Here is a 12,102-nt window from a genome sequence, read left to right as displayed (position 1 = left end):
ATATCTGCATGATTTTCCATGTTACCATGAAAATGCAAGATGGTGTACAAAAAATGTCTAGCTAATGATCTCAAAGCTAATCAATGTGATTGTTGTACCAGTGGGATATGTGTGTTGTCTGTGGACCATCGGAGAAGTGCTGAGTCTGTTTGACTTTACTTGAGATCTCATCTGAATGTGTTTACAATTTTACCCTTGTGAAAAAGGCTGGACTTGAGGGGCTGCACCTTACCCAACCTAATCAGGAAAACCTCAGGGAGGGTGAGGCATTCCCCTGCTGCAGTTCACACCCTTCAAAACTGTATGGTTTTGTACATATGCACCATTTGCCAAACGCAAGGGAGGCGTAAATACTTTCAGAACCAATAGATACACTTTAAAACCTAAGAAATTTGGCTTCTAGACAAAAGACTGCACCATATATGACTATAATAAAATATGTATGATTTTACTGTTCTTGACCTTATTTACTACACCATGAAGTAGGAACACACTAGTGCACTATGGCCAAGGTGAGAATACTGGAGACCTACAATCAATGTTTGAAGTCCCAAGATAAATAGATATAAAGTTCACCCAGTTCCTTTCATTGGGGTTTCACATATTCCGGGTGTCCAAGACCAAGAATCAAATCAAATAGTCAACTTAGAAAATGGCACACTGATACTTGGATATTGAGCACCTATGCTCTGTAGGCATAGCCCAGGTGCTCCTTACTCGAAAATCTTGTTCTGAGAAAATTATTGTATACGAGTAAAAGAGTTTCAACTGTTAATTTGTTGATAAACAACCACAAGTTTCTAGCGAGGCCACCTCTAGTTCTGGAACGGCTTGAGATGATTTACTGCGCTTGATACACAATGTTCAAGTCTTGGAAATCCATCTCCTTTTGATTTTTGGAGGCCACCACTACTGTTGGAAGGGTTTTTAGCTAGATGGTTTGCCAAGGCTTGCCAATGGATTGAATGTGCTCCTTTGCTTTCATCCTGAGGGCTGCTATACTAGTGTTCCTGGGGTCTATTTCCTCCAGAGGGTACTTGTCTACGAAGTTGGTTCCACACTGGTAAGGAGGTGGTGGACCCATGGCTCCCAGTGGCTGAAGAGCATGGCCCACGGGAGTTGTGTTCATGAAGGGTGGTGGGGTGTAACTGCCAGGGAGGCTTTGTGGGTTGGTGACAAAGCCTGGCAGAGTTTGCAGGGCAGTGGTGTTGGACATGGGTGGAGAGAGCCAGGAGTCAAGTGGCAAGTTGCTGCTGATGCTCATGGCTGGAGGTTGAGGTGATCGGTTAAAAGACAGGATTGGCGAGTCTTGGAGTTTCATGGAAGTCACTTCAAGCTTCTCTTGCCTTCTCCATTTAGCTCTTCTGTTCTGGAACCACACCTGCAATCACAGCATGATCATATAAATTAAACAATGATCTGTAACACATGTGTGCATATGTTATGCAGGTGGAACGCCTGTTGTGGTACTGCAACTTCTCCCATGCTCAGCCCACTTAACGTCCAACTCTAGGCACAAATTATTTCTGAGCCGATGTCCAAGAAATCTCTTTTAAAGTAACTGATTGGGATCCCTTTCAAATGCCACATCCTGCAGCAGAGACTTAAAAATAGTGTTGGTGTTTAAAGAGAACCAGAGACAAACGACCTAATAGATTTATACATACCTGGTGCTTCCTCCAGCCCCATCCACATGGATCGCTCCCATGCCGCCGTCCTCCGCGGCCTCTATCGCCGGTACCGGGTCCCGTCACTTCAGCCAGTCAGGGCCAGTCGACACATGCGCAGTGCGTTCCCTCCGTACTGTGCAGGCACATGCGTAAAGCAGGCACTGGCGAGACGGAGGGAGTCCCTGTAGATGCGTACAACTGGCCGCGTCCGGTGGAAGTGACTGGACCCGGTACAGACGATGGAGGCAGCGGAGGACGGCGGTGTGGGATCGATCCATGTGGATGGGGCTGGAGGAAGCCCCGGGTATGTATAAAATCTTTTTTCATTTTCAGGCTCTAGCCATCTCTGGTTCCCTTTAAGTTCAGTACCATGTGGTTTAGAGCCTGAACAGACGCATTCTGCGTGGAACAGCAGGATTCGGTGCGTTTCATTTAATTCTGATCAGGGATGCTCAAATCACGAATTCGGATGAAATCCGAATAGGTGTTATTCGGATTTCATCCACTTAATTGCAGCAGCTGTACGGGTGGCCAAGGGGGGTTAATCTTACCCATCGGCGTCTTCTTCGCTCGTCCTTCGGCGCCTCCCATGCTGCGTTCCAATCCGGCGTCACGTGACTATACACTTCCTCCTTCAATCAGGAAGGAGGAAGTGTATGTAATTACGTGATGCCAGATTGGAACGCAGCGTGGGAGGCGCCGAGGGACGAGCGAAGAAGATGTCTGATGGGGAAGATTAACCCCCCTCGGCCACCCGCACAGCTGCTGCAATTAAGTGGACGAATTTGTGATTTGAGCATCCCTGATTCTGATACCAGCTTGGAAGGAGGAAAGTATTGGAGTAAAATGAAACACACCCCATCCTGCTTTTTGATACTGAAATGGTGCTGATTCTGACTGCATGTGTTCGGGTTCCAACCCACACCGAATTCAAATACCAACACTTCTTACAGAGCTGAATTCTCTGAAAGCGGGATAGTCACCATAAAATTAAATTTCAACATCAACTGGTCTGAGGCTACTTGCACACCAAGACGTTGCGTTAGGTGCTACGTTAAGGTCACATAACGTGCACCTAACACAACGTATGGTGCTGCAAGTGAGGACGGTAGAGTGAGCCGCGTCAGGCGGCTCGATTCTTATAATGTCTCCCAGGGTGGCGCTGATTGGCCAGCGGGACCACGTGATGCGGAGCGAGACACTCCGCATCACGTAGTCCCGCCGGCCAATCAGCGGCCGCCAGTGCAGTGAATATTAAGTAGCCATGTGCGCGGCTACTGTAGCTGGCTCTCCCCGCCTCCTCTCCGCCCCCCACTGCGCATGTGCAAACAGTCTAACGCGGCTATAGCCGCTCCAACGCTGTAGCATGCTGCACTTCCCGGAGAACGTGCAGCGTTACATGTAACGCAACGTGGGCTGTGTGAACAGCCCACTTGTGTTACATTGCTGTGCGTTGGGGGAGCGTTACAGGCGCACTAACGTGCGCCTGTAACGTCTTAGTGTGTAAGCAGCCTGAGTGTATTAAGTGATAAAAATGCTAATCCTGAATTCAAATCTTTCAAAACTTTTTCTGCTATTATGGTTTGGAGTTTCCACATACTTTACGAGCACTGGCCCTTTAATAGTCAGTGCCAAACAGTTGCATGCTGGGGGTTCTTTTTATCTATAATATATTCCTCCTCTTCCATTTATTTCCCTGCCAGCTCCTTATCTGAAACCTGATCCCCTACTCACTTGTGTTTACAAGCAAGGCTGAGGTGACTCAGAAAAGAAAAGAAAGTTAAAGGCAGAAATTACATCAGGATTTAGCCTCAAACTGTGGGCAAAAGACATGGTTCCCACCAGGAAAAGAATTCTCTTCATTTACTATATAACATTCACTGTAATCAAATCGTAGACAGTACAATACATGTGTTATGTAAGTAGATTAAGTATTTATCTACTTATATATGTTTGTTTTTTCCTGGCATAGTATGGCTAATCCTTCTGCTTGAAGTCCCCCGACTTCATTGTCCAAGCACTGACCACCTAAACTCTCAACAACATGATAATGCTGATCCAGGCAGCAGCCCTACTCACAGAGCCTGCTGCTAACTCCCTCATCTAGGCTGCTTCAGCTCACTACAGGATAACATTTAAAAACAACTCAATTGTCCAAATCATCATTTATAAGTCTTCAATCAAAAAAAAATATAACTTGTGAAGGGCAAAACATTTTTAAAACCTATGTACTGTATTATAAATGGAATTCTTATGCAATGCCCAGGAATCAGGATACTCAATGGAGTTGTGCTTTGCTCTCTGAGTTCAGGGTGTGGGTGGGAAACCCAAGCTTCATGAAGAAACACCCATACAAACACAAAAAGACTGTAAAAGGTCCCTGCAGGTGCTGTTCCTGGTGGGAGTTTAACTCAGAACCACAAAGCTACATGGCCAGTATCAGAGCCGGATCATCAACAAGGCACACCTAGGCAGGTCTAGGGGCCTGGTGGATGCTAGCCTCCCTCCACCAAATTTTACCAAAAAGAGCCAGGTGACCATCAGCGGCGGGCAAAAAGTTGTACCTAGGGCTACTATCCTTCTTAATCCATTTCTAGCCAGTAGTGATCACTGATGGTCATGTCTAGGAGATCTAATGGAGAAGCATGTGATCAATTTAGTCAAGTGATAGATATGTAGGTCTATGATTTGCTGGTCATGATCATGTGCTAAAGCAGGATGTGATCACAGCAAATCAGAGCTTTGTGAATCTATCAGCTGATCAAACTGATCACATGCTTCTCCATGAGTTCTCCTAAACAGGAACATCACTAATCAGACAGGGAAGTGATGTATTAGCTGCACTCATTTCAATTATAATGACAGAAAGTATGTCCTGATAATCAACAAGGACTCCGGGCACTTAACAATGCCAGTTTAATGCATTTTAAACATACTGTAGGTACACATAGGTACCTGAACTCTTGCACAGGACAAAAGGAAAACAGAGAAATGCACCCTGTATGTATTTAGAGAGTTTAGCCTGTTTAATTCCCCCTAATCTATCACAGGTCACTCACAACTATAATTTGTCAGCACATAAATTTTGGCAGCCTCAGCAGAGCAGCTAATTTGTAAACACAGGATGTTTACTCTATGTTTGTTTCCGTGAAAGCAGGAAGTAGACACTGCAGATTTATTGCAGGATTTCTATCAGCTGTAACAAAGAAATGGTCTGAGTTCAGGTCCGCTTAAAAAGTTTCTACATTTTCCTTAGTAAGCCTTTATGGAAGGCTGTGTTAAAATATTTATGCTATCCCCCTTTCACTATTTGGATTGACTAAAGATCTGATTTACAGCAACAAAAAAGTTCCTAAACTAGGTAAACTACTATTAGTATTGACAATGGTATAGTTTGGTTTACTTTTATGTGAAAAATAATTATACTAATACAGTATTAATAATTATTTTTTGGGGGAAATAATAATAATCAGTGCAGCACCAGGATAGTAGTAGTAGGTCATTGTTGTGAATAGTGTTTCCGCTATCCTGGCTGTCCCAGTAATCTGGGGTAATGAAGTTACTCAATCAGTACTAGATCTGACCACACTGCTACTACAGGTACTTCACAACGTATCTATAATCTATCTAACTATCATGCGATGCAAGTTTTGCAATGGGGCCCCCCCAAGCACTCTATACATAACAATGGATACGGCGCACCAAAACCTGCCAATGGCAACTACAGTGTCAGAGGTGCAAGAAGGGGATGGGAAACAGCTTGTTAATGATTACCACTATTCAAAGTATCTATAGAAGTGATTATTATGAGCCAGTGCTGGTCGTAATGGAAAAATCTGATCATTACGCGTAATTTTACGCTATTACGCATTACGCAATTACGGTTACGGCGTAGGAAATTATCTACGGTTCATCACTGTAATTACGCGTTGACTTACGCAGTTACGCGTAAGGATACTGTAATGTAGGCGCTTACACTACGATGTTATGCGTAGTGCCGTAATACCCATTAATGCGTATTTTTTGACGCATACGGACGATGTGTATGCAATAGCCGTCAATGTGACAGCTATTGCGTACACATCATTCGTATGCGTCAAAACGTACGCTTATATACTGAAGGGCGGGAGAAGATACTATTGGTTGCTTAGGATGTTGACTGATTGGCTACTCTTAGAAAAGGGGAGTTTTTACGTTAGTAATTACGCGTAAAATTATGCGTAAGTCTTCGTAAAATTACGCATACCTAGCAATTACGGTAGACAGTGTAATTACGATACCACTTAACTCCTTACGCGTAAATAATTACGCGTAAGACCGTAAGTTACGCGTAGCGCTTACGCGTAAATTTACATTGAATTATGATGCGTAATTACGCTCATGCGTAATTTCGGCCCAGCACTGTGCAGCACCAGTATAGTAGTAGGTCATTGTTGTGAATAGTGTTTCCGCTATCCTGGCTGTCCCAGTAATCTGGGATAAGGAAGTTACTCAATCAGTACTAGATCTGACCACACTGCTACTACAGGTACTTCACAACAAAGTGCAGAAGCCAGCAGGTAACTCAGTGCACAAATAATGTAATGTTCTGTTCTCCTCCTAACCCATAGAAACAGACAAGTGATATTAGGCTGATGTCTCCTAGACTTGCCCAGAGTCTCCAACTATACCTCGCACTGTACACTTCTCTATTTACGCTGCCGGGGTGGGGGGGGGGGGGAGGTGGGTCACTTAAAAATGACATTTTCCTGAACTTATCTGGTGCAGAAATAGGCTGCTACAATTGTTGTAACAAACAAAGCTATCTATCCATATATCTATCTATCATGTATTCATCATCTATCTATCTATCATTTAACCACCATCTATCTACTACAGTAACTTTTTCTCTTGAGTTTTCTCCAAGGTGATATTTTGAGACTTGCCCATAAAATGCATTTTAAATCTCCAGCAAGAGAGAAAAATACTCAGAATAATTCTGATAGTACTTTTACACCTACTTTTTGATACCTTTGCAAAATGTTGAAAATGTTTTATCTTCTAGATGAAAAATCAGGAGAAAAAGTTAATTGCATATGGGCCTGTCTATCTATGTGTCTGCCGTATCTATCTATCTATCTATCTATCTATCTATCTATCTATCTATCTATCTATCTATCTATCTATCTATCTATCTATCTATCTATCTTCCAACCCATGAATCTCACAGAAGTTCTGACAAAAGCATCCCTTCCATGGACGATCAGGCTGCATGTTGCTGGTCACTCAGTTCTTCTGAGCAAAGTTTGCAGTACGGCGTTTCTTCCCAGCCAGACAGCATCAGCACTGCTGATTATTCGCAGTCAGAGGCTGCCTTCCGCTCACACCAGCTGTGCTGCTGCACGTTATAGCTACAAAAGTTGTTACATGTAACATTATATGTAACCAGAAGCACTGATTGGACAGGGAGAGCACTGATCACAGGCACAGGAGATATAACAGAAGCAGCAACAACAAAATAATAATAATAATAATAATAATAATAATGTATTATTATGATTGATGATGATGATTATCACATCCCTTGTAGCTAGGGTAGCCCCTCTTACCTGCACCCTGACCTCGGGCAGGTTGACCTTCATGGCCAGCTCCTCTCTGCTGTACACGTCGGGGTAGTGGGACTTCTCGAAGGCCCTCTCCAGCTCATGCAGCTGGTAGGTGGTGAAGGTGGTGCGGTTCCTGCGGTGCTTCTTCTTGGGCTGCTCGTCGTCTGACTTGTTGTCCCCAGTCCCGGCGGACAGCCCCGGACTCAGGCACTCGCTGGAGCTCTTGCTGCAGTAGGTATCTGCCAATCACAAGCAGCACAATGCTCAGGTATGACGGTGCGGCGGCTACAGCTACATCAGTGCAATCATAGCGAGTGAGGAGGACCTTCATCAGGCGCTACAGAGGCATTATTATTTATTATGCTACATATTATGTACGGCACAGTACAGCTTATAATACGTGCTGTACAGAAGAAGTACAGTATAGAATCGTAGTAGTATAATATGAATATGATTCCAGTGCAGTATAGTCTAAAATAGTATACACTGTATTATAGTATACTACACCATACTATACTGTACTATGAGTATGTGAGCAGTGCAGTATAGTATAGGATAGTATTGTTTAACATTATATTATCTAAGTATAGTTTAGCGCAGTACAGCATATATGGTACCATGAGAATGCTAGTATTCTAGTATAGTATAATATAGTGCAGCATTATATATGATATGAGTATAGGCAGTAAAATATATATATATATATATATATATATATATATATATATATATATATATATACTATTTATTTTAGCAGGCTAGCTGTGCATACAGCGTCATTCTCTTTTAGAAAATCACCGTCCAAATGTACTTTTTAAAAATAGTTACAGTGATTATTTTTTTTCAAATTAAGTTACTTCAAACAGTGCCGTGTCCCCCCCCCCCCCCCCCCCCCAAATAATGTATAACTATGTTTCCCTTGTTATTTAGAACAAACAAAAAACGATATCATAAATCAATATAATTCTCGAATCAAAACTCTTTTTTTTTTTACCTTTCATGCATATATTTTGTACGTTTGTGTTTGAGGGAGAGGGATAGAGTGACAAAAGTTGTTATTATTATAGATATTGTTGTTATTATAATTATTATTATTTCTGATGTTGTTACTACTACAGCAGTTTCCTCTAATGCTGTCAGTTAATACGTTAAATTATAATAACTGATGACATTAGTTTTATAAAGGCACATACTAATAACAGTAATAATAGCAACAACAACAGTGATAATAAAATAAAGTTTCTCTTACTTCAAGATGTAATAATAATAATGCAGTGTATAAAATGTACAGACTTTTGTACTAGTGGAACAGTGACAATAATGCAGTGTATAAAATGTACAGACTTTTGTACTAGTGGAACAGTAATAATAATGCAGTGTATAAAATGTACAGACTTTTGTACTAGTGGAACAGTAACAATAATGCAGTGTATACAATGTACAGACTTTTGTACTAGTGGAACAGTAATAATAATGCAGTGTATAAAATGTACAGACTTTTGTACTAGTGGAACAGTAACAATAATGCAGTGTATACAATGTACAGACTTTTGTACTAGTGGAACAGTAATAATAATGCAGTGTATAAAATGTACAGACTTTTGTACTAGTGGAACAGTGACAATAATGCAGTGTATAAAATGTACAGACTTTTGTACTAGTGGAACAGTAATAATAATGCAGTGTATAAAATGTACAGACTTTTGTACTAGTGGAACAGTAACAATAATGCAGTGTATAAAATGTTCAGACTTTTGTACTAGTGGAACAGTAATAATAATGCAGTGTATAAAATGTACAGACTTTTGTACTAGTGGAACAGTAATAATAATGCAGTGTATACAATGTACAGACTTTTGTACTAGTGGAACAGTAATAATAATGCAGTGTATACAATCTGTAGACTTTTGTACTAGTGGAACAGTAATAATAATGCAATGTATACAATGTACAGACTTTTGTACTAGTGGAACAGTAATAATAATGCAGTGTATAAAATGTACAGACTTTTGCACTAGTGGAACAGTAATAATAATGCAGTGTATAAAATGTACAGACTTTTGTACTAGTGGAATAGCAATAATAATGCAGTGTATAAAATGTACAGACTTTTGCACTAGTGGAACAGTAATAATAATGCAGTGTATAACATCTGTAGACTTTTGTACTAGTGGAACAGTAATAATAATGCAGTGTATAAAATGTACAGACTTTTGCACTAGTGGAACAGTAATAATAATGCAGTGTATAAAATGTACAGACTTTTGCACTAGTGGAACAGTAATAATAATGCAATGTATACAATGTACAGACTTTTGCACTAGTGGAACAGTAACAATAATGCAGTGTATAAAATGTACAGACTTTTGCACTAGTGGAACAGTAATAATAATGCAATGTATACAATGTACAGACTTTTGCACTAGTGGAACAGTAATAATAATGCAATGTATACAATGTACAGACTTTTGCACTAGTGGAACAGTAATAATAATGCAGTGTATAAAATGTACAGACTTTTGCACTAGTGGAACAGTAATAATAATGCAATGTATACAATGTACAGACTTTTGCACTAGTGGAACAGTAATAATAATGCAGTGTATAAAATGTACAGACTTTTGTACTAGTGGAACAGTAATAATAATGCAGTGTATAAAATGTACAGACTTTTGTACTAGTGGAACAGTAATAATAATGCAGTGTATAACATCTGTAGACTTTTGTACTAGTGGAACAGTAATAATAATGCAGTGTATAACATCTGTAGACTTTTGTACTAGTGGAACAGTAATAATAATGCAGTGTATAACATCTGTAGACTTTTGTACTAGTGGAACAGTAATAATAATGCAGTGTATAACATCTGTAGACTTTTGTACTAGTGGAACAGTAATAATAATGCAGTGTATAAAATGTACAGACTTTTGTACTAGTGGAACAGTAATAATAATGCAGTGTATAACCTCTGTAGACTTTTGTACTAGTGGAACAGTTTGGATCATACAACAGTGTATGCAGCTTTCTGTAACTATTTTGCTAAACTTTGGCAGCCAATCCGGGGACACAGAGCAGCCCCTGTCACTGTAGGTTTAGATCATTACAGGTGTAAAATACAAATAATATAATACAGTATAATTCAATGCTATAGAATAACATTCTGCACTACAGTGATGTATACAGTACTTCATGCAACAATACAAGGGAAATTGTACAAATAACATAATATATTGTAGACATGCATTGATTGTGATATATGGTGTCACTATCAGGGGTTAATAATATTGTGTCTCTTGGATCAGATCTTTAGCCATCTATTCCCTTTATACAGCACTGGCATCCCTCGCCTCAAGGTAAATCATCTGCTATTCTATATAATACTGTGTTATATATATATTGTACTATATACACAGTGCACTATAACTAGAGTATAGAATCCGATAAACTGCCTCTGATGTGTGGCTGGCCTGGCTGTGCTAGACTAACCTCCGGACATTGGGAAGTTAGGTGGAAAAAAAGTTACTTTGAAGGTTTAGAACACTCTCCTTATAGCGATGCTGTAATAGTAAGCGTAAAACACATTAGAATGAAGTAATATAACAGAACAGCACATAATAAACTCATAGAATAGAATAAGATAGGAACTTATTAGTATAAAATACTGGTGCAACACGAATTGCACTCTCTTTAGAAAGTGTCACAGTGCTGTGCTTATGCTGTTATCTTGAACCACATTTTATTGTGTTGTACTATATTAGAGTATATAACATTACATTGTGTTTTATTATATTGTTACTATTATATTCAGAATAAAGTTATAGGTGACTGACTTACCCCCATAGCTCTCCTCCTGCCTCTCCTCCATCTGACCCTGCTGGGGTTGTAGTTCCTCAGCCATTTTGATAAGACAGTGTCTGGAAGTCCTCTTCTCGGCCTCCTTACCATTCCTGGGACTTCCCTCAGCCTGGAAGGAAGTCAGAACACTGTCCTCTTTGGAAAAGCCCAGGATGGCCTCAATGCTGTGCAGCCTGGAAGGGTTCCCTATGGGGCTACGGACCAGATGACCAGACAGAGAGAAGGAACCATCAGCCATCAGGGAGGGACTGTGGAGATGCATTGGACCTCCTCTCTCCTCTCTCCAGGAATACAAAAAGTTCCCTTCAGGCAAACCTTCTTCTTCTTCTTCTACAGGTTCCCAACTTGTTGGTCTACAGACAGGTCCACCACAAGGCGCAGGCCACCAAGGCCATGAAGGTTCCAGCCTAGAGCGGGCAACCAGGGCTGGGGGAATTGCAGCAGTAGGAGACAGGCAGAGCAGGCTGCAAATCCCTAAGAAAGTCAGAATCCTCTAAGCTGGCTCTGTGTATGTGTGTCAGAGAGCCTTCTGCCCAGCTCCTTGGCCAGTGGCTGTCCTTGAAGAGCCCAGGAATGAGACTCCTCTGATCTCCCAGGAAGCAATGCTTCAACCTCCAGCCTCCAGAAGACTTTTAAAGTAATTCTGTTCTTTGTGGTTTGTGTCAGCTGCCCCTGCTGTGCTGCCCCAAAGATGTCACATCACCAGTCAATGGGGCTTTTGTCCTGGTTTTGGAACTGTACCTGCATGAGATGATGCTCCTTCAAGCTCCGCCCATCTCTCCCCCTCTCTCTCTAGGACCGCCCCCCAGAGCTTGGAAAATGCTTCTCTGACCGCTTCCCAACGCATTGCAGCGCGCTGACAGCCCCAGCAGCAGACAGACTTCCCCTCTTGCCCGAGGAAGGGGGGCGCCGTGTCAGTTTAATAGGTGGGCTGTTTGCTGACTCCTCGGGATGGGTATTTGCTCTAATTGACTGACTGGAGCTCACGGGCC

General features: G+C 41.3%; 1 protein-coding gene across 1 annotated transcript; it reads right to left on the bottom strand.

Annotated features, from left to right (window-relative positions):
- Positions 1 to 427: 427 nt before the first annotated feature.
- RAX (retina and anterior neural fold homeobox) lies at positions 428 to 11,867 on the bottom strand. Its single transcript, XM_068251264.1, has 3 exons — positions 11,090 to 11,867; positions 7,259 to 7,494; positions 428 to 1,381 (listed from the first exon to the last, which is right to left on the bottom strand). Exons 1-3 carry the CDS (start codon positions 11,370 to 11,372, stop codon positions 932 to 934), a joined length of 969 nt encoding a protein of 322 aa, XP_068107365.1. The 5' UTR covers positions 11,373 to 11,867; the 3' UTR covers positions 428 to 931.
- Positions 11,868 to 12,102: the final 235 nt, after the last annotated feature.

The sequence above is a fragment of the Hyperolius riggenbachi genome, chromosome 1 (genome assembly GCF_040937935.1).
Source record: "Hyperolius riggenbachi isolate aHypRig1 chromosome 1, aHypRig1.pri, whole genome shotgun sequence".
NCBI classification, from domain to species: domain Eukaryota; kingdom Metazoa; phylum Chordata; class Amphibia; order Anura; family Hyperoliidae; genus Hyperolius; species Hyperolius riggenbachi.
This window is presented reverse-complemented; position numbering and strand designations above follow the sequence as displayed.